At 46.2% G+C, this 19,318-nt stretch overlaps 1 protein-coding gene across 2 annotated transcripts in view; it reads left to right on the top strand.

The window, feature by feature from the left end:
* The window catches only part of OTOF (otoferlin), a 338,353-nt gene that overhangs the window by 146,954 nt on the left and 172,081 nt on the right, over window positions 1-19,318 (top strand). For both annotated transcript variants that reach the window (XM_063441964.1, XM_063441962.1), the window contains exon 5: window positions 17,463-17,662. In XM_063441964.1, the coding sequence (XP_063298034.1) occupies window positions 17,463-17,662 (200 nt within the window). The remainder of the gene's footprint in view (window positions 1-17,462; window positions 17,663-19,318) is intronic.

Here is a 19,318-nt window from a genome sequence, read left to right as displayed (position 1 = left end):
GCAATATCTCTTAGGCACAAAAGATTTTGGGGTTTTGGTTAATTGCCCCCTGTGGTGGGACCGCTGCCTGTTCGTGAATTTCCTGTCTGATCTTGTGTATTTCCCCACCTTTTCGTATCTTCTGACCAGTGGCGTACACATGACCTATGGGGCCCCGGTGCGAAAATTGATCCGTGGGCCCCCCCGCACGCTTACTCTGCGCAGGCCGGGGCCGCAACACATGGCGGCGGGCACCTGGTCACAGGGGTTGCAGGGTTGCGACCCCTGCGACCGCGGTATGTACACCAGTGCATGCAGATGCACACATACTTAAAGGACCACTACAGACACCCAGATCACATCAGCTCAATTAAGTGTCAGGTCCCTCTAGTTTTAACCCTGCAGCTAAAAGCATAGCAGTTTCAGAGAAACTGCTATGTTTCACTGAGGGTTAATCCAGCCTCTAGCGGCTAATTGGTTCCCTTACATGGGAGTGCCATGTCTAAGGCTATCCAATCAGAGAGGGAGTTGTGTTTAGTAGATGGCTCCCTAATTGGTTCCCTTACATGGGAGTGCCATGTCTAAGGCTATCCAATCAGAGAGGGAGTTGTGTTTAGTAGATGGCTCCCTAATTGGTTCCCTTACATGGGAGTGCCATGTCTAAGGCTATCCAATCAGAGAGGGAGTTGTGTTTAGTAGATGGCTCCCTAATTGGTTCCCTTACATGGGAGTGCCATGTCTAAGGCTATCCAATCAGAGAGGGAGTTGTGTTTAGTAGATGGCTCCCTAATTGGTTCCCTTACATGGGAGTGCCATGTCTAAGACTATCAAATCAGAGAGGGAGTTGTGTTTAGTAGATAGCTCCCTAATTGGTTCCCTTACATGGGAGTGCCATGTCTAAGGCTATCCAATCAGAGAGGGAGTTGTGTTTAGTAGATGGCTCCCTAATTGGTTCCCTTACATGGGAGTGCCATGTCTAAGGCTATCCAATCAGAGAGGGAGTTGTGTTTAGTAGATGGCTCCCTAATTGGTTCCCTTACATGGGAGTGCCATGTCTAAGGCTATCCAATCAGAGAGGGAGTTGTGTTTAGTAGATGGCTCCCTAATTGGTTCCCTTACATGGGAGTGCCATGTCTAAGGCTATCCAATCAGAGAGGGAGTTGTGTTTAGTAGATGGCTCCCTAATTGGTTCCCTTACATGGGAGTGCCATGTCTAAGGCTATCCAATCAGAGAGGGAGTTGTGTTTAGTAGATGGCTCCCTAATTGGTTCCCTTACATGGGAGTGCCATGTCTAAGACTATCAAATCAGAGAGGGAGTTGTGTTTAGTAGATGGCTCCCTAATTGGTTCCCTTACATGGGAGTGCCATGTCTAAGACTATCAAATCAGAGAGGGAGTTGTGTTTAGTAGATAGCTCCCTAATTGGTTCCCTTACATGGGAGTGCCATGTCTAAGGCTATCCAATCAGAGAGGGAGTTGTGTTTAGTAGATGGCTCCCTAATTGGTTCCCTTACATGGGAGTGCCATGTCTAAGGCTATCCAATCAGAGAGGGAGTTGTGTTTAGTAGATGGCTCCCTAATTGGTTCCCTTACATGGGAGTGCCATGTCTAAGGCTATCCAATCAGAGAGGGAGTTGTGTTTAGTAGATGGCTCCCTAATTGGTTCCCTTACATGGAGTGCCATGTCTAAGACTATCAAATCAGAGAGGGAGTTGTGTTTAGTAGATGGCTCCCTAATTGGTTCCCTTACATGGAGTGCCATGTCTAAGACTATCAAATCAGAGAGGGAGTTGTGTTTAGTAGATAGCTCCCTAATTGGTTCCCTTACATGGAGTGCCATGTCTAAGGCTATCCAATCAGAGAGGGAGTTGTGTTTAGTAGATGGCTCCCTAATTGGTTCCCTTACATGGGAGTGCCATGTCTAAGACTATCAAATCAGAGAGGGAGTTGTGTTTAGTAGATGGCTCCCTAATTGGTTCCCTTACATGGGAGTGCCATGTCTAAGGCTATCCAATCAGAGAGGGAGTTGTGTTTAGTAGATGGCTCCCTAATTGGTTCCCTTACATGGGAGTGCCATGTCTAAGACTATCAAATCAGAGAGGGAGTTGTGTTTAGTAGATGGCTCCCTAATTGGTTCCCTTACATGGGAGTGCCATGTCTAAGACTATCAAATCAGAGAGGGAGTTGTGTTTAGTAGATAGCTCCCTAATTGGTTCCCTTACATGGGAGTGCCATGTCTAAGGCTATCCAATCAGAGAGGGAGTTGTGTTTAGTAGATGGCTCCCTAATTGGTTCCCTTACATGGGAGTGCCATGTCTAAGGCTATCCAATCAGAGAGGGAGTTGTGTTTAGTAGATGGCTCCCTAATTGGTTCCCTTACATGGGAGTGCCATGTCTAAGGCTATCCAATCAGAGAGGGAGTTGTGTTTAGTAGATGGCTCCCTAATTGGTTCCCTTACATGGAGTGCCATGTCTAAGACTATCAAATCAGAGAGGGAGTTGTGTTTAGTAGATGGCTCCCTAATTGGTTCCCTTACATGGGAGTGCCATGTCTAAGACTATCAAATCAGAGAGGGAGTTGTGTTTAGTAGATGGCTCCCTAATTGGTTCCCTTACATGGGAGTGCCATGTCTAAGACTATCAAATCAGAGAGGGAGTTGTGTTTAGTAGATAGCTCCCTAATTGGTTCCCTTACATGGGAGTGCCATGTCTAAGGCTATCCAATCAGAGAGGGAGTTGTGTTTAGTAGATGGCTCCCTAATTGGTTCCCTTACATGGGAGTGCCATGTCTAAGACTATCAAATCAGAGAGGGAGTTGTGTTTAGTAGATGGCTCCCTAATTGGTTCCCTTACATGGAGTGCCATGTCTAAGGCTGGGAAATAAGATAGAGAGCTGTAGATAGTGCTCTCACTTGGTATCTTTAAATATGGCACTCCCATGTAGGGCAATTAGGGAGCTATCTACTAAACAGTTTCAAGAGCAAAATAAATAAAATCCTTGTTTTCAATGTACATTTCCCAGCCGTTTAGTAGATAACTCCCTAAATAAAATTTATACAGTCATGTGGGATACCAAATCAGGGATCTATCTACTACTGAATACAATAGCTCCCTAATTTGGTACCCTTAAATTAATAGTATTCCCATAGAAAGGTATCAATTTAACTAATTAGCAAAAATGATCTAATCGTACATGAAATAATTCTTCTATTGTAACATTTAGAGATTCGGAATTCAGACAAAGGGCCGAGATGGAATATTATTGACAGAATTTTGATCCTTTTAATAGCAGGTGCCCAAGTCTGGTTTTAGTATATTTTTACCAAAAGTGAAATACTAGAAAATAATCAATTTCTTCTGTTTGTCCAGGGCACTGCTCCGGTTATTATTCTGAAAACGAAAGTCCAAGTCTGGTTCTATGTATACCGAAGGAATATGAACAAATGAAGGAATTATTCACTAAAAAACAAACTGTGTTAATTAAAAACAGAATAGCAAACTTTAGGTCCCAATAGCTCATTTGTAAAATAGTCTCCATCTCAGCTATAGATACAGCTCGGCTAGTTTTTCCTACATTTTTCAGTTCTGTTTTCAACTCGCTACAATTATTTAATGAACAAACCCCATGAGATTTTATGCCGCAGTGTTTGACGTGCGGGAGTTTGTAGTAGACTTGCAAAGTAAAGACCAAATTAGCCTCTTTGGTCTCCCTTCCCTGACTGAAACAAATGACACTGTAGCAAATATCAGAGTGTGCGGCTCCCTCCCTTTTATTAATAGGCACGGCATTGGGGCTTCATTCGTGCTCGGGCAGGCAATCGCAATCACTGCTAAACTGTCACGGCAGGAAATCACAGCTTCCAACCTTTCTAGATCTCAGCACAGCGTGACGCTCTGCGTCTTATCCAGACTCTGCTCCCACAATAAATATAGACCATTTTATTCTCTGGGACAGAAGGAATATATTAAATGGGATGTATTTGTTAAATTGAGAATTGTTAAATGGATGTCAGCCAGGAGGCGAGTATCCTATACGAAGTGTTACATTGTTAGCATACACTGGTGAACAATCAACGTACATTATCAACAAAAACTACAACAAAACGTGATGTGGATAAAACTTCTAACAGCCGATCAGCTTAGCCCATAAAGTAAACTATGAAACGGGTTAACGTCTTTCTTTTTCTTTTCTGCTTCTCGGAGGAATAACCCTTTCATTCATTCTTTGTTTGCTACATATTAGCTTTTTTTTGTCTGGTTCTATTTGTAATTTCATATTACAGATGTCCCCGACTATCTTTTTGTTTTCCTTTTCGTTTGCATCCTCAGCTTTCAGTATCAGCGGCGGGCTCACCCTCGGCAGCTGTCGGCGGTCACCCTATGTCTGTCGTAGTGGATTCTGCAGTTTGCTTCCTTAACTTATATTCCCGGCTCGTTCCCACAAGACTTTTCTTCTGTTCTCGAGAAGTTTGTGCCGAATGTTACTGGTGGATGCGTTTCTCATTCTCTGTCTCTTTTTTCTGCACGGGTGGTGGTTTTCTTCCTCTTGTTTGTCTTGTCCACAATCTCACCTATCAGACAATCTGATCCTCAGCTGTACCTTAGCGTTTATCACTGTATTTTCTCAATGCTATGTATTTTTGGAAGAATATATTCCCCATAGTATATTCGCTACTGGGTTACTTACTGCACAAACATTTTAAGCCGACTTCATTCGTTTTACAAGTTCGGCTCCATTTTTTTTCATTCTTTTTATTTCTGAATCGTTTTATTATTCAGAATGTTAGTGAAATTTGGACTTAAATTGGTTTGCTTTTCTGACTATATATCATGGCCACTAAATATCAGACGAAGACAACTGTTATGGACACCTCTCACCCTGAGATAGAAGCTGATTGTTTTATTGTCAATAAAGCTGTGTATATTGCTACCAGGCCATGTGCCCTGCCAAATATCCAAATTCCCAAATAAACCAAACAGCGCGCCAGGTGAGCTGTTTCGGCTGATTCGGAATTCAGATTTTGGGTTGCGGGGCCTGCTGCTGTTGAATCACTAGTTTACACTGTGAGAGTTGTGTTTTTGTTAAAGGGACTCTTTGGGCACCTTATTTTTTCCCATAATTGTAGGGTTCCCCTGGATGTTCCAATATCAACCATGTTTTTTTTGTAAATCTGTTTATTGAGATGAAATAATCAACATAAGTGGCTCGCAGGCCAAGTAAAAACGTAATATTTCCAAAACAAGATAAAGCCAGCATAAAATATTCTAGTATCAGTACAGTCTGAGTAAAACAATTTTAGTACAGTTAAACATCACAAAGTCAGGTGAACAAAGTATTGACCTAGGTTGACAAATTCCGTGATTACTTCCCTTTATATGTGGAAGCAGAGAGCAGGAATCAGTATTAAGCGCCTTCATGTAGCATTTGTGTGTGTATAAGTATTTATTCACGGCCTGATATAATTCTGGCTAGACATGGATTACAGTTGGCGCTTGCAGGTGGTGGACAGGGGATGGATATGTCACATAGGTAGTTATTGCCTTAGATATTCAAGGCTAGTTCGGGGCGTAATATAGTTTCAGGGTAGGGAGACCAGTAAGTCTCGAGTTTAGGGCTATGCGGGGTCGGGTCAGCCAAGGTCGGAAGACAGCGTATGGGCAATGACACCAGCAAATCTTCCACATATGTGGGGACGTTGGTGGTAGGGTCTAGATGTAATCCGGGGCACATCCGGGGAGAGCTATAATCGGTTCAGTGATGTTGAAGTACCTCCCGTTAGGTAAGGTATGTGGGAGACCTATCTTACAACACCTCCAGGACCCGGCACCCCCACCATAAGTAGCCAAATGCCCAGACTAAAGGTAGAAAACTAAGTCCTAATGCAAGTGCTGACCCCTCCCATGCGATACCCATCCAAGGCGGAGCCCAAAACATGCTTACCGATCACCTCTACCTCAACAGCGCTGAGTCACCAAATGGTTCTAAGGGCCTCTGATCACTCCTGTCACGGGCGGTGTTTTCAGTTGCGAGTGTGTGTGTAGGGTTTCTGTCAGTCCATATGTCAAAATGCTAGTGAGTTGAATCAGAGCGTATTCAGATTGTGGAATGTCCAGTACAGTAAGTGTCCCTGAAGGCGATGTCCACCCCCAGTGTCTGCCGTCCAATGACAAGTCCTAACTCGTAGGTTTCTAGTCAGTGGTTTCTATCCTGTCAGTTGTCACGGAGCTCCACCTATCTGCTTAAGTCCAGTCTGTCCAGTATCGATCCCAGACCCCTCGAGACCCTGCGATCAGAAGGAGGAGAAGAAAGGAAAGGGGATTAGGAGGAGGGGGGCATAGGTGCCTGCGCCGTGTGTCTCTGATTGCCTCCATCTTGTCGGTACTGAGCAATATAGTAAAACCAGGGCATCCACATGTCGGTGTGTCTGGTTCTTCGACCAGTGATGGTGGCGTGTGCCTCTTCCGCCCCCTGAATATCTTCGACCCGGTGAATCCATTCTTGTTTAGTTGGCACCGTATCTGTTTTCCAATGTGCTGGAATGGAATGAGGCGTGTAGCAAGGCCAATTCCGCAGTCCAATTGGGTAAGTCCCTCAGGATGAGCGTCACCTCGGTCCTGATCATGATCCAATATGGGGTAATGAGTTTGCATTCCCACCAGATATGTAGTACCGTGCCGCGTTCTTCCTGGCATCTCCAGCACACTGGTGGGATTGATGGGAAGATTCGGTGAAGTAGTGCCGGTGTCCGGTACCACAGGGATATCAGCTTGTAATTCATTTCCTGGTAATAAGAGCTCATTGAGCTCTTATGTTGCCAAAGCAGCGCGGATTCCCATTGTTGGGTGGTAAGTTCCTTCCCCATTTGTCCTTCCCATTGCTGCTTAAACGCCAACGGTGCGGGGGTGCCTCCCACCAATAGGTTTTGATAGAGCATCGAGATTGCGTGGGCCAGATCTAGTCCTTGGTCACAGAGTCTTTCGAACCATGTGAGGTCCCTACGCAACCGTGCATTGTGTGGGATGGAGGCAATGAAGTGTTTCAGTTGCATGTAACGGAATTGGGAGAGAAGGGTCCAGAGCCTGTCTCCAAGCAGCGATGGGAGATCCCGAAGCTTCCCATCAGCGAGGATTGTATGTATGGGTATATATGCACGTTCACTCTCGATGGGCCATGCTCCCGCTGGGAGCCCACCTCCTACCTCTACATTGTGTGTGATCGGCAGCATTGGGCTAGGCGTTGGGGAGATGTGTTCTTGCTTCCTCAGTGTTCGCCAACCAATCAGGGTCTGAGAGACCAGTCCCTCAGTGCGAGTCGGAGTGATGCGTCTTCCGGGATTCCCCCATACCTGGGCCTCCAGCGATGAGCCTATGAGTCCCCTATCCAGGGTCACCCATTGTTTGGGTGCCGAGGTTACATGCCAGTCTAAAACACGTTGCATTACCGCGGCCTGATAATATTTTTTAAAATCAGGGAGCGCTAGACCGCCTTGTGTCCTAGGTCGGCACAGGATTTCATGCCGAAGTTGAGGGCGACCGCCTCGCCAGACATATTTAAGCACTCCCGATTTTAGGGCCGAGAAGAAAGACTCCGGAATGGCAACGGGCGTTGTTTGCAGGAGATAGAGGATCCTTGGTAGGACATTCATTTTAAGTACGGCAACTCTGCCGTGCCATGTAACATGTGGATAGGACCAGTTGGAGAGGTCCATCAGGACGTTCTTGAGGAGGGGTGTAAAGTTGCAGTCGTATATATCCTCCGGGTCCGTAGTCACCCAAACGCCTAGGTACTTCATTTTGTTGGAGCACCAGCGGAACGCGAATTGCGATTCCAGGGAGCGGGCCTCCTCTGTGGGGAGTGTGATGTTTAGTGCCTCACATTTAGGGATGTTGAGTTTAAATCCAGATAGTTGTCCGAATCTGTCAAGTTCTGTGAGGAGGCAAGGTAGTGTTGTTCGGGGGTTGCGGACAAAAAAGAGGAGGTCGTCGGCGTAAGCTGCCACCTTATGGTGCACTCCTTCCCACTCATAGCCCTTGATGTCTGGGCTTTGCCTGATAGCTTGTAAGAGGGGTTCCAGGTATAGTGCGAACAACAGTGGTGAGAGCGGGCATCCCTGCCTGGTTCCATTACGGATCGTGAAGTCTGTCGTCGTGGCCCCATTGATTCTCACAGTTGCTCGAGGGTCCATATATAGTGCAGATATCCAAGAGAGGAGCCTTTCACCGCATCCCTGCCATCTCAGCATCTCCATAAGGTATGACCAGTTGACCCGATCAAACGCCTTCTCCGCGTCCGTGGAGAGAAGCATCAATCGGGTCCCATGTCTCCTAGCATGATGCTGGATGGCGAATAATCTCATGGTGCTGTCTCTGGCTTCCCTACCCGGTATGAACCCTGTTTGGTCCTCGTGAATCAGCTCGGGTAGAAGGCATTTGAGACGGGTAGCCAGGACTTTTGTGAACAGTTTGGAATCCACATTAAGTAATGAGATCGGGCGGTAACTGCCGCAGTGTAACGGATCCTTCCCAGGTTTCAGGAGTACGGAGATGGTAGCAGCTACTGATTCCCTCCCCAGATGTCCCCCCTCTCCGACTGCGTTGAGGGCATCAGTGAGTCGAGGTAAAAGTATGTCGGAGAAACTTTTATAGTACCCCACAGAGAAGCCGTCTGGTCCTGGTGCCTTACCGGTCTTAGAGGATTTCAGGGCTGCAGCTATTTCTTCAATACCAATTGGAGCTTCCAGGAGTGCCGCAGAATCTTGCTCCAGTCTGTGAATGCCCATTTCAGATAGATATTCCTGAACCATCGAGCGGTGCCTCACAGTCTCAGCTTCCCCTTTAGGTGGATATAGATTATACAGTTTTTCATAAAACTGCCTGAATTCCTCCGCAATCTTCTCCGGGAAGGGAGATATCTCCCCGGAGGTCAAGCGGACTTGTCGAATTTGCCTATGGGGCATGGGGCCTTTTAACAGTCGTGCAAGGTACTTGCCACCTTTGTTGGCGTGGGCATAGTAGAAGCCCTTAGAGCGTTGTACAGACCTGAGGTGTCTCTTCAAGAGGAGGGCTTTAAGTTGTCTTCGATGTTCCATCAGTTCTCCATAGACCGCATTCAGTTGGGATCTCTTATGACTGCGCTCCAGCGCCGAGATGGTGCGATGTAGCTCAGTCAGCTCGGACATGAATGCCTTCCGTTTTTGCGAGGCGATGCGAATGAATGTCCCGCGGATCACGCTCTTGTGTGCTTCCCAGAGCGAGATCGGGGAGACATCCGTCGTGTCATTTTCCCTAAAGTACTGCTCTAGTGCCTGATGTAGTTGGTCCTTCGTGTCCATATCTAGTAGCAGGGCCTCATTGAGTCTCCAGGTCCATCCTGTTGGTTTGTAGAGTGGGGAGGCCAATTCCATGGTGACAGATCCATGGTCCGACCAGGTAGCAGGGGTGATGTCGGCTCCAAGTAGGCAAGATAGTCCCTCTTGAGTAAGGAAAAGATAATCAATGCGTGAATATCGGTTATGAAGCGCCGAGAAGTAGGTGTAATCCTTCACCGAGGGGTGTAATGTCCTCCAGCAGTCCACTAATCTGAGGGCCTCTAGTGATTGTCTAATGGACCTAATATGGTGCTGCGATATGCAGCTGTGACCCGTGGAAGAATCCAACGTCGGGTCCAGTGGGGCGTTAAAATCGCCTCCTACGATTAGGATTCCGTCGGAGAAGTCCTCTAATTGTTGGAGAGCGTTGCGGAGGAAAGGAGCTTGCCTCTTATTAGGTACATAAATGGAGGCTATGGTGTAGATTTTGTCCGCGATGACCCCTTTAAGGAAGAGGTACCTCCCCATTGAGTCCTGTACACGGTCGAGTTCTTCAAATCCCAGGTTGGTCGCCAGTAGAATGGCTACACCGGTCTTGTGCGATGCGGGATGATTGCAAAAGTAGTTGGTAGCATAGTGTCGGTTGCGTAATCTGGGTTGTGACCCTTCCTTAAAATGTGTTTCTTGTAACAGGGCGATTGACACCCGCTTTCGATGTAGTTCCCTCAATAGGTGCGTTCTGCGTTCGGGGATGTTAAGTCCCCTACAGTTCTGCGTGACAACCTTCAGGGGTGCTGTGCGGTAGGCCATAGTGCTCAGTATCGTCGGGAATGTGGGTTAGTGAAGAGCAACCAGTCCACACGCCCGGCAGTCCAATGCAGGAGGGGGGGGGGGGAGGAGGAAGAGGAAAGAAAAGAGGGAGAAAAAAGATAGGGGGGGGGGTGAGAGAACGGGTAGGGGAAAGAGAGGGGGTCAGAGATAGGTAAAGTGAGTGTAGGGGCAGGTTCGTCCAGGGGCCCGAGGTACAGGTTCAGGCGTCTGTAAGGGGATTAAAAGGAGGTAAGTATCCCTATTGTCGATACCCTCACAGAATTTGGGTTCTATCCCAAATCTATACCCCCCACCAAGGTGGAGGAGGGTGGTCTCGTGCAGCAGCCGACGTCAATGGGTCTTCACTCCGGTACCAGCCCAGGAGATTAAAGTACTCGTTGCGCGGCCGCACCACCTTTAGCACGAGTGTGTGGAAGCACGGTTCAGGCTCCGCTCAAAGGATCTCCCACGAGAAGATATTCAGCACTCGCCTCAACCCACCCCCCGTGTTGAGAGTTAGTGGGCAATGTAAATGGCCTTTTGGGCAGTAGCGATGAAGGAGCCCGCGGACAGTAATCGTTAAGTAGGTTAGGCAATAAATACAATTGTCAAGGCTAGTCAGTGAATTCCAAAGCTATCCCGTGTTCCCAGGTACAGCCCCAGCTCAGAGCACCTCCTTCTAGTCCTCCCACCTATCCCACTAGTCCGCCCCTTGCGGGTTGGCTAGTGATCATATTGTGGATTAATGAACATTTTACATATGGCAAATCCCCGGGTCATGAGGGGGAATGGAGTCTATGGAGAGCAAAACCTAAAGATAAAAATAACCACGTGCATATGTAGTGATCCATGCAAAACACAATATAGCAAAACAAGATTAGCAAACCTTAAAACAGTGTTAACATCTTTAAGTACGTTCCCTCACCACGGTTCACCTCCCCCAGCTCGCCCCGCATCCGAGAGGGAGGGGGGGCAAGCGGGAGGGGGGGAATGCACACGCGTGAGGGGGGGCAAGCGGGAGGGGGGGAATGCACACGCGTGAGGGGGGCGCTCCCGGGTGGGGGTTAACAGGCGGATACACCCCGAGATGAACAGATGGTTCTGATATCCCTGCAATCCCATGTGCGTGTCTGAGCGGGGGGCTTGGGAGGCCACCGCACACACCCGGAGAAGGGGCCGAGGGAGCGGGGGGGGGGGGCAGGGGGGAAAGGGAAGGAGGGGGTGGGAGAGAGAGGGTGAGAAGGGGGGGGGCGGGAGAGGGGGGGGGGACAGAGAGGGGCGGGGGCGGGAGGGGGGGAGAAAGGAGCGGGGCAGGAGCCGCAAGCCGGTCCCCCACAAATTAGTTATGGGTGTGTAGGTCTCAGGAGCAGGGTACGAGTGCGGAGCAGGCCATCCATCTTGACACTTGTACGTACTAAACCCCGAGGTAATATGCAGTTAAGTACAACAACATGTGACCCTCTATGGAAAACGGCAAATAGTGCGGAGGCATGGAATACATCCTACAACCCCCGCCCCGCTCCCCCCCCCCCCCGAATTCACATCCATCCCATAGCTCAGGCAAGAACCAGTGGCCCACAAGTCCGTGTTGTTCACAGCGGAACCTCGGAGGGGACAGTCCGCATCAACCCCCCCCCCCAATCCCCCCACCCAAAGGTTCAACATGTGCGTATGCAGTTGGTGTCACAAATCATGGGACCAGGAATGCCATATTATAAGGCAATTAGTTACGGAAACACAGCAGTAGAGGGCCCAGTCCAGAGTCCACATGTCCCAATAACCCCCCTCCCAAGATGACAAGAAAAAGAGGGGGCCCCATAGTACCTCAAAGTCTGTCGTGTGAAACTTACACAGCCAGAGACAACCAGAGCGGAAACCGTCGTCGTCCAGCATCAGGGTTTCATCGCTTAGAGTAGAGGGTGTTGTATCATGGAAAGTTCAGGGGAGCGCGACTATTCTTCCTCCGGGGACGTCGGGTCTCGGTGTCGTCCAGTCCGGGGGGCATAGGAGGCTCCAGCCGAACGTTGTCTGGGTTCTCTCTGTGGTCTCGGTGGCGGTCCCAGCGGGCCCAGAATCCAGTTGGTGACCGGCTGAGGCGGAAGGCCCAATTCTCCCAGAAAACGCGGGACTTCCTCAGGCCATCTCAGAGTAACCCACCGATTTTGGTGTCGTGCCATCACGGCGAAGGGGAAGCCCCATTTGTAAGTCACATTGTGTTCCCGCAGTGTTGCTGTAATAGGTCGGAGTGCTCGCCTGGCCTCCAGGGTGATAGGAGACAGGTCGTTAAAAAGCGCAACTTGGGCCCCTCTGAAGGGCCAAAAAGCTTGTTCCCGGGCTTTCAGCATGATGGCGTTCTTCACCGGGAAAGAGCTCACACAGCAAATGAGGTCCCTCGGGCCGTCCTCTGAGTTCCTGGGGCGCAGTGCCCTATGTGCTCTTTCAAAGAGGATTGGTGGTGGTGGTGTAACCTGCATAATGAAGTGGAAGAGCTCTCTGAGAGTGTCCGCAGCCTCCTCTGTCCCATCGGCTTCTGGTACACCGCGTACGCGGATGTTACATCGCCTACCTCGGTTATCCACATCCTCGAGGTGGCGGCGCATAGATAGGATCATCTCGCCTTGCCTAGCGACCGCGGTGTCCGTGGATGCTATGCGGGTCGTCATAGTCACATCTGCTTCCTCCAGCGCGGCAATGCGGCCTGCATGCGTCGTGAGTTCGGCGCGGAGCCCAGCCACCTCCGTCCGCAAGGCATCCTGCAGGTTTGTGGCCACTGCTTGGAGGTCAGTTTTAGTGACCATAGCAGCTGTTAGATCCCGGAGGGAATTTTCAATCCTCTCCAGGGCAGCATGTGTTGGGCCTTGTGCTGGGGCCGACGCCATTTTGGGTGTTGCGGAGTCGCCGCTCGCCCCGGGCTGTGGCTGCAAGAAACTGTCCAGGGGGCCTTGCTGGGGGTTCCCTGGGGTCTGGGGATGCTCAGGGCGTTTAGTGCGCCCCATGAAAGCTGAGTTGCCGCTGTAAAACGCTATATCGGGGGTTTAGGTGAGCGGAGCACTTCTCTCACGCGGCCATTTCAGACGGAGCCGAAACCACGCCCCAATATCAACCATGTTTTGAGCCAAACCACTTTTTTTTTTTTTTTACTGAATTTTTTCAGAACTAAAAAAAGTTTGAAAATCCGAAAAAAGCCGATTGAAAAGAAATCAAAATAATTTGTCCTGCGCAATTCTAGTTCAGATGTCTCCAATAGTCTAATTTTGTTATTATTATTAAGTCTTATAACTTTCAAACAGTTGTCAGGTGTTGACTGACTCCAGAAGGAGTGCGTTTTAATATTCAGAGATTACTAAGGCAGGTCTAAAATCAGCATTCTAATTCTTTATTTCCTGACCATCATATTCTATGTGTGGTTTAAAGTTTAAACACAACAATTCGTTATTTCCTATTGCAAACCATTTACCTGTCTCCACACCCACCATAGCTGGACGGGTGCCTTTATTGCTCCGTATTATGAGCAATATTATAATGGTTGCTGTATTATTTTAGCAGAATATAATGGGAAGAAATGGAACCCTTTTTTTTAGTTATTTAGATGCTCTCCACAACGTTTTGTGTTTTCTTATATTACACTGCGTGTTGGCTTGTTTGTATTATTTAAAATGTAGTGACGATTCTGTGAAATTTAACGCATCATCTCATTCATTTAATGCTGCCATGGTCCGCTGTCTATTATTCATTCAAAATCGCTTGCAAAGATGTTTTTATTTTAAAAAGCAATTACTCCTGAAAACTGGGACATAATTTGCAGAAAGATGATAAATGATCTGATTTGGATAAATGCAATAATGCAGAGCTAATGCCTTGGCTTTCAATCTGTAGTCTTATATGGTTGGTGATTTATTTAGAGAAATCAGATTGGAATATTTCCAAATTAAAATTCACATAAATACTTCTAGCCAAGTCACACGCGAGCCAAACCACACAAAGCGTCGGCCGTGCTTTCTCTGTACCCACAAAACAGTTTGCCTACTTACATTGAAGGAGTGCCATGTCCCTTCTGGCACCATAACCCTAGTGGATGCATGGAATAGCCTTCCAGCTGAAGTGGTAGAGGTTAACACAGTAAAGGAGTTTAAGCATGTGTGGGATAGGCATAAGGCTATCCTCACTATAAGATAAGGCCAGGGACTAATGAAAGTATTTAGAAAATTGGGCAGACTAGATGGGCCGAATGGTTCTTATCTACCGTCACATTCTAGGTTTCTATGTTTCTATGTTTACATCACACTACAGTGGTTATGGTGGGTGGAGTATTTTTTAATGTCTTGTTTTCTCAAAGCTAACCTGAGGAGAACTTAAGGTATACCACACCTGCCACCAAGAAAGCACCTTGCAACATGATAATTTAGTGTATGACTTTTTGATGTTTCTTAACCCTATAAGGGAAACACTATTTCATACACTGAAAGTGACCACAGAATTAGCCAGCCCAGCAATCTCACAATATACCGCAGTAAATTAACAAGAGATGGTCCCACTCCCAACTGCAATGTGCTAAACCTCGCAAGTTAAAATGATCCAACTCAACGAACACTAACCTTGGCCTATCCGAACTACATTTCCCATGTTATATATGTATCCATGATGCCCTTTGCACCGTAGTATCATTCATAGTAATTGTGTTGCTGTCCATTTAAGGTTTGGACATCCTCAGAATAACCAAAGTTAACCAAAGCTGGCTTTAACCCCTGCTTTTCCCATGTATCATCAATGTTCTGATAGAGCAAGTCGCCATTCCCAGATAACTGGGACAATGTATCAATCTGATGTGATCTCCCACATTGAACCCAGCGGAGTAACTTCAATTAGAATATAGCTCTGTGGTCATGGCTGGCTGCATTAGTCATGGAGATTAGAACCTGCACGAGCGAGTCTTTGTACTGTATTACAATAATACTTCACAAGGCTTCTATGTCTCCGCATATTGCTTCTCTATTAAATAATCTCTTTGTATGAAAAGGCATTCTCTGCGTCTATAACGTACTGACCTTTCAAGCAGACTATTTTTTCCTTTCATCGCTCTGTCTGAGTCTGAAAGTACAAATTTGAAATAATCATCTTTGTTATTAATGCGATTTTGGGAGGTCTGACAAAGTTCATTGGAACTGGTTACCCAACCGTTTTTAAACCTCTGTAAATTGTAGGAGACTAACGATTTGCCACATGTATAACGCAGATAAATGTTATAATGTTTATTAACTGGGAAGAGCGTATATATTAGACAACCATTGGATTTAGAAATCCCCAGAATGATCTGGGAATAGTTGCTGCCTGCGATCTTCTGTTTGCCAGTCAGTACAGTAGACACATGTTCTTCGTCATTTTCATTCATTGCTCCAGAATCGAGCGAATATTGCGTTTAGTGAAAGTCATATAACTGATCAGACACAACATTAAAACTACTGACAGGATTATGTTTAGTGTTTATTGTGATAGAAAGAAAGAGGAGCCATCTGTTATTATTACAAGGGCAGATAATTAGATATGGCAGAGAAACAAGTAGCACCTGCTTTCTCTAATTTGGGCAGGAATTTTTGATGGACCTATTTACAGAATGTTATCGACAGAAAACACTGAACCAGTTTTACCTCCCAAGCATCATGTATCTGGTGAAGGTGGTGCTAGAGGGAATCTCATAGGATACATCCAGCAGTGTCCGGTGAAGCAGGATTTCGGTGGGTGGGCTAAAAGGGTGGGCCACTGATGTGAATCACTTAACCAGAACCAGCCAAATAGGCGAACATGCCCAAAAAGGGGCATGTCTGCCGAAGACTTAGATGGTCAGTCTGGCGTGAATGCACGTCAGGTTGACGGCCAAATATGCCAGATGACCAACCAAGGTCATACTGTGCAGACAGCACTCTGAGCTTGGCATAAATGCATCTAATGATGTGTTCTCTCCACACTTTCTAAGGACTGTCCCTCAGCACTCACTTTCCCACTCCCCATACCTTCTAGGAGGCAGAAACTCATCTTATATATTCTGGGACAGAGGAAAGATGTATGTAGTGAGTGTAGAAGAAAGCGGACATGCCACAGTGTTAGATAGACTGAAGCAGCAAGAGCATTCGCATAGTGCGCAAAGTCAGCTGTACAGTAATTAAGTTCATTGTCAGTCAGTCCACACCAGGTTTGCTCCCCTACATCCATCATGCTTCCATACTTAAGCAAGAGCATGTGAAGAGTAGTAAAAAATCAATGGGCCTATTCCGTGGGCATGGGCCTGGAGCTGCATGAATTGCCTGAACCTACGTTAATCTAGCCCTGCCAGTATGCAGTGGTTAATACCTACCAAATGTGGTGCAAGGAAGGACAACTGGTAAACTGACATCAGGGTCCTGGGTGCTCAATGATTGACGCAGGGAGCGAAGGCGAGCCTGTCTGGTCTGATCACACAGCAGAGCTACTTTAGCTCAACATACTGAAAAACGTATTGCTGGCCATAATAGAAAGGTGTCAGAACAAACAGCGGATCACAGTTTGCTTCTTATGGGCTATGTATCTGCAGACCAGTCAAAGTGCTCAACATGACCCCTGTCCTTCATGGCAATGATGTTCGCTGATGGCATTGACCTCTTTTAGCAGGATAATGTCCCCTGCCACACTGCAAACATAGTTCAGGTATGGTTTGAAGAGTTCAAGGTGTTATCTTGGCCTCCAGATTACCCAGATCTCAATCCGAATGTATTACCCGAATCTGTGGGATATGCTAGAACAACAAATCTGATCCATGGATTCCATGCCTAGACGTTCCTCCATAGAAAGAGCTAAGGACTTGACAAGGCTTGAGAAAAGGCAGTTCCGCAGTAGCTGTAGAATCTGTCATAGTTTAAATTGACACAATACAAAGAAGAAGTAATAAAATGCATATCATGTGATTTTGAAACGTTGCAAAAACGATTCTTTAAAAACACTGCAAGAATTAGTCAAACTAAATACTAGCCAAAATATGAAAATTGGAATAACACAAAATGAAAAGTGCCTTTTTTCCCCTCTTTATTAAAATTGGATGAAGATGTTATAATAAATGAAAAATAGATGAACCACATACCAGAACCACAGTGTGGGGCCTACAAAAATGTAAAAGTAATACGCAGAGTAGACGGATAAGTCACAAACAAGACAACAAAACCTAAATGTTATACTTAGTGAACAAGGAACAAAAAAAGGACACAAAGCTTAAAAAACAATAATAAAATAATGTGGGGCTATTTCCTATTGTCAGCACTTTAGTTATGTTTTTGTTTTCTTTTGTTTGTATTTTAATTATCACATTAAACTAAATGACTTCCCATGTTCGCCTTTCAGACCAGCGTTACCGTAGAGCTCCGATATCAAACTATGGATGGATCTGTGGGAGCCTGGAATGACGGGGAATTCATGGATAATTCCAACATGACTGCCGCTGATGGCAATTACCTCTTTGAAACGGACAGCCTGCTATCTGCCAATAGCCAGAACTCAGCTGTGTCCCCGGGAAGGTCCCACCAGAGCCTGAACTTCAGAAGGTAAGATGTCCAGCTGCATTGAAGCTCTATATCACCACATTTATCAATACTGACTGTCAATTCCCAAAGCATTGCTTTATGGCAATATGTAACAAACATTACAGTCTCCATAACACTGGAGTGTTCTATAAATGTACCTGTACTTGAAGCATACTTTATATTTATAATATTGCATTTGAACTGTCATTTTCTCATACACTACAATGAAGCTTGCTGTAAAATTACCATTGGGGCGTTTGTCATTATTTATATTTGTAAAGTGGAGATATATTGTACAATGAGAGGAGTTGTTGAAATAAGACAGGTTTGACATCCATCAGAGCATGGAGTCTTGTAGATCTGAGCATTAATCTACGAGAGGGCCTATATCTCTGTAAGCTAGTGCTGTGAGGTTTTATATATGAAAATGTGACAATTTAGCTGCTATATGGCCACGCCCATGTGATTGTATATTATTTTATTATTATATTATTATACTTTATGTGACATCACATCCTGCAGCGGTGTCCATGGTTACAGTTGGTACAAGTAAAAGACACAGTACAATATAACTAAGAGACAATACAAAATTTGATAAACTAATTCCGGAGCCATTGAGGGCCCTATTCCCATGGGAACTTACAATCTAGATGGATGAGAGGTGAGAAACGAGGTGGACTGCAAGGTTAAGAGTGGTGTTAAAACAGAGTGAGATGAGGACATTTATTGGGTAAGTGGATTTCATTAATTAAAGAATTGATTGGTAGGCTTCCCTGAACAGTAGTGTATCTAAGGTGCGTTTAAAGGGAGGTGGACTAGGGAGAGCCCAGGGAAGAAGCAGTGACTGACAGGTGCAGGAGGTAATAGTAGGATTTTAACACGGCCACCATGTTTCTAACCTGGCCTAGGGGTATATCTAAAGTGGAGGCCACCAACATACAAAATATTCAATTTTTTCTGGAGTTATTTAGAGGGAATCTGTGGATGGCAGAGCGACAGCTATGTGCCTGATCATAGCTGTTGGTCTTTTTGTTTTTGGAAGCAGTGTCAGAAGAAGACATCCAGGTTTAAGTAATAGAAATGAGATTGTCAGTATTGTGGGAGGTGAGGTAAGAGAGTATGGGAAGAGTTTCGGGACCCGGGTTAGGAGTGATGCCACCAGAAGCAAGCAGTAGAAGGGTTGTGAGTGGGAGAAGATGAAAGTGAGACTTGAACTAGTGGACATGGCTGGAGGTAGGAGAATTAGATGGGGAAAGGTTTCTATGGAAGCATAGCAGTTCATAGTGGGCCACCATGGGGGAGGAAGGGTGAAATATAGATAGTTTGGTGGTTATTGTTGAGAAAAGGTTATCACTTACCATCTTTACAGAAGTGACTTTTCGTTCCATAATTTCTACAACAGAGACAAAGCACCGATTCATTACTACCACTGCTCATTAGAACACTATGATCAGCGAGAGGTCATCTTTAATGTATCTTCTACATTCTACTCAAACATAATGCCAGAGGGTTTAGCTATGTTTTCAGCATTATGGAACATAAATCATTGGATCTATGAAAACCGGAGAAAATCCATGAACTTAAATTATAAAGGATTGCTTTATATGACAATTTTTAATCCCGTAAATAGAAGAGATCAGGTAATTTTAAGTTCTGCTATGTGAAGTTAGCAGAAAG

Source organism: Pelobates fuscus, chromosome 2 (genome assembly GCF_036172605.1).
Source record: "Pelobates fuscus isolate aPelFus1 chromosome 2, aPelFus1.pri, whole genome shotgun sequence".
In the NCBI taxonomy this organism is placed as follows: Eukaryota; Metazoa; Chordata; class Amphibia; order Anura; family Pelobatidae; genus Pelobates; species Pelobates fuscus.
This window is presented reverse-complemented; position numbering and strand designations above follow the sequence as displayed.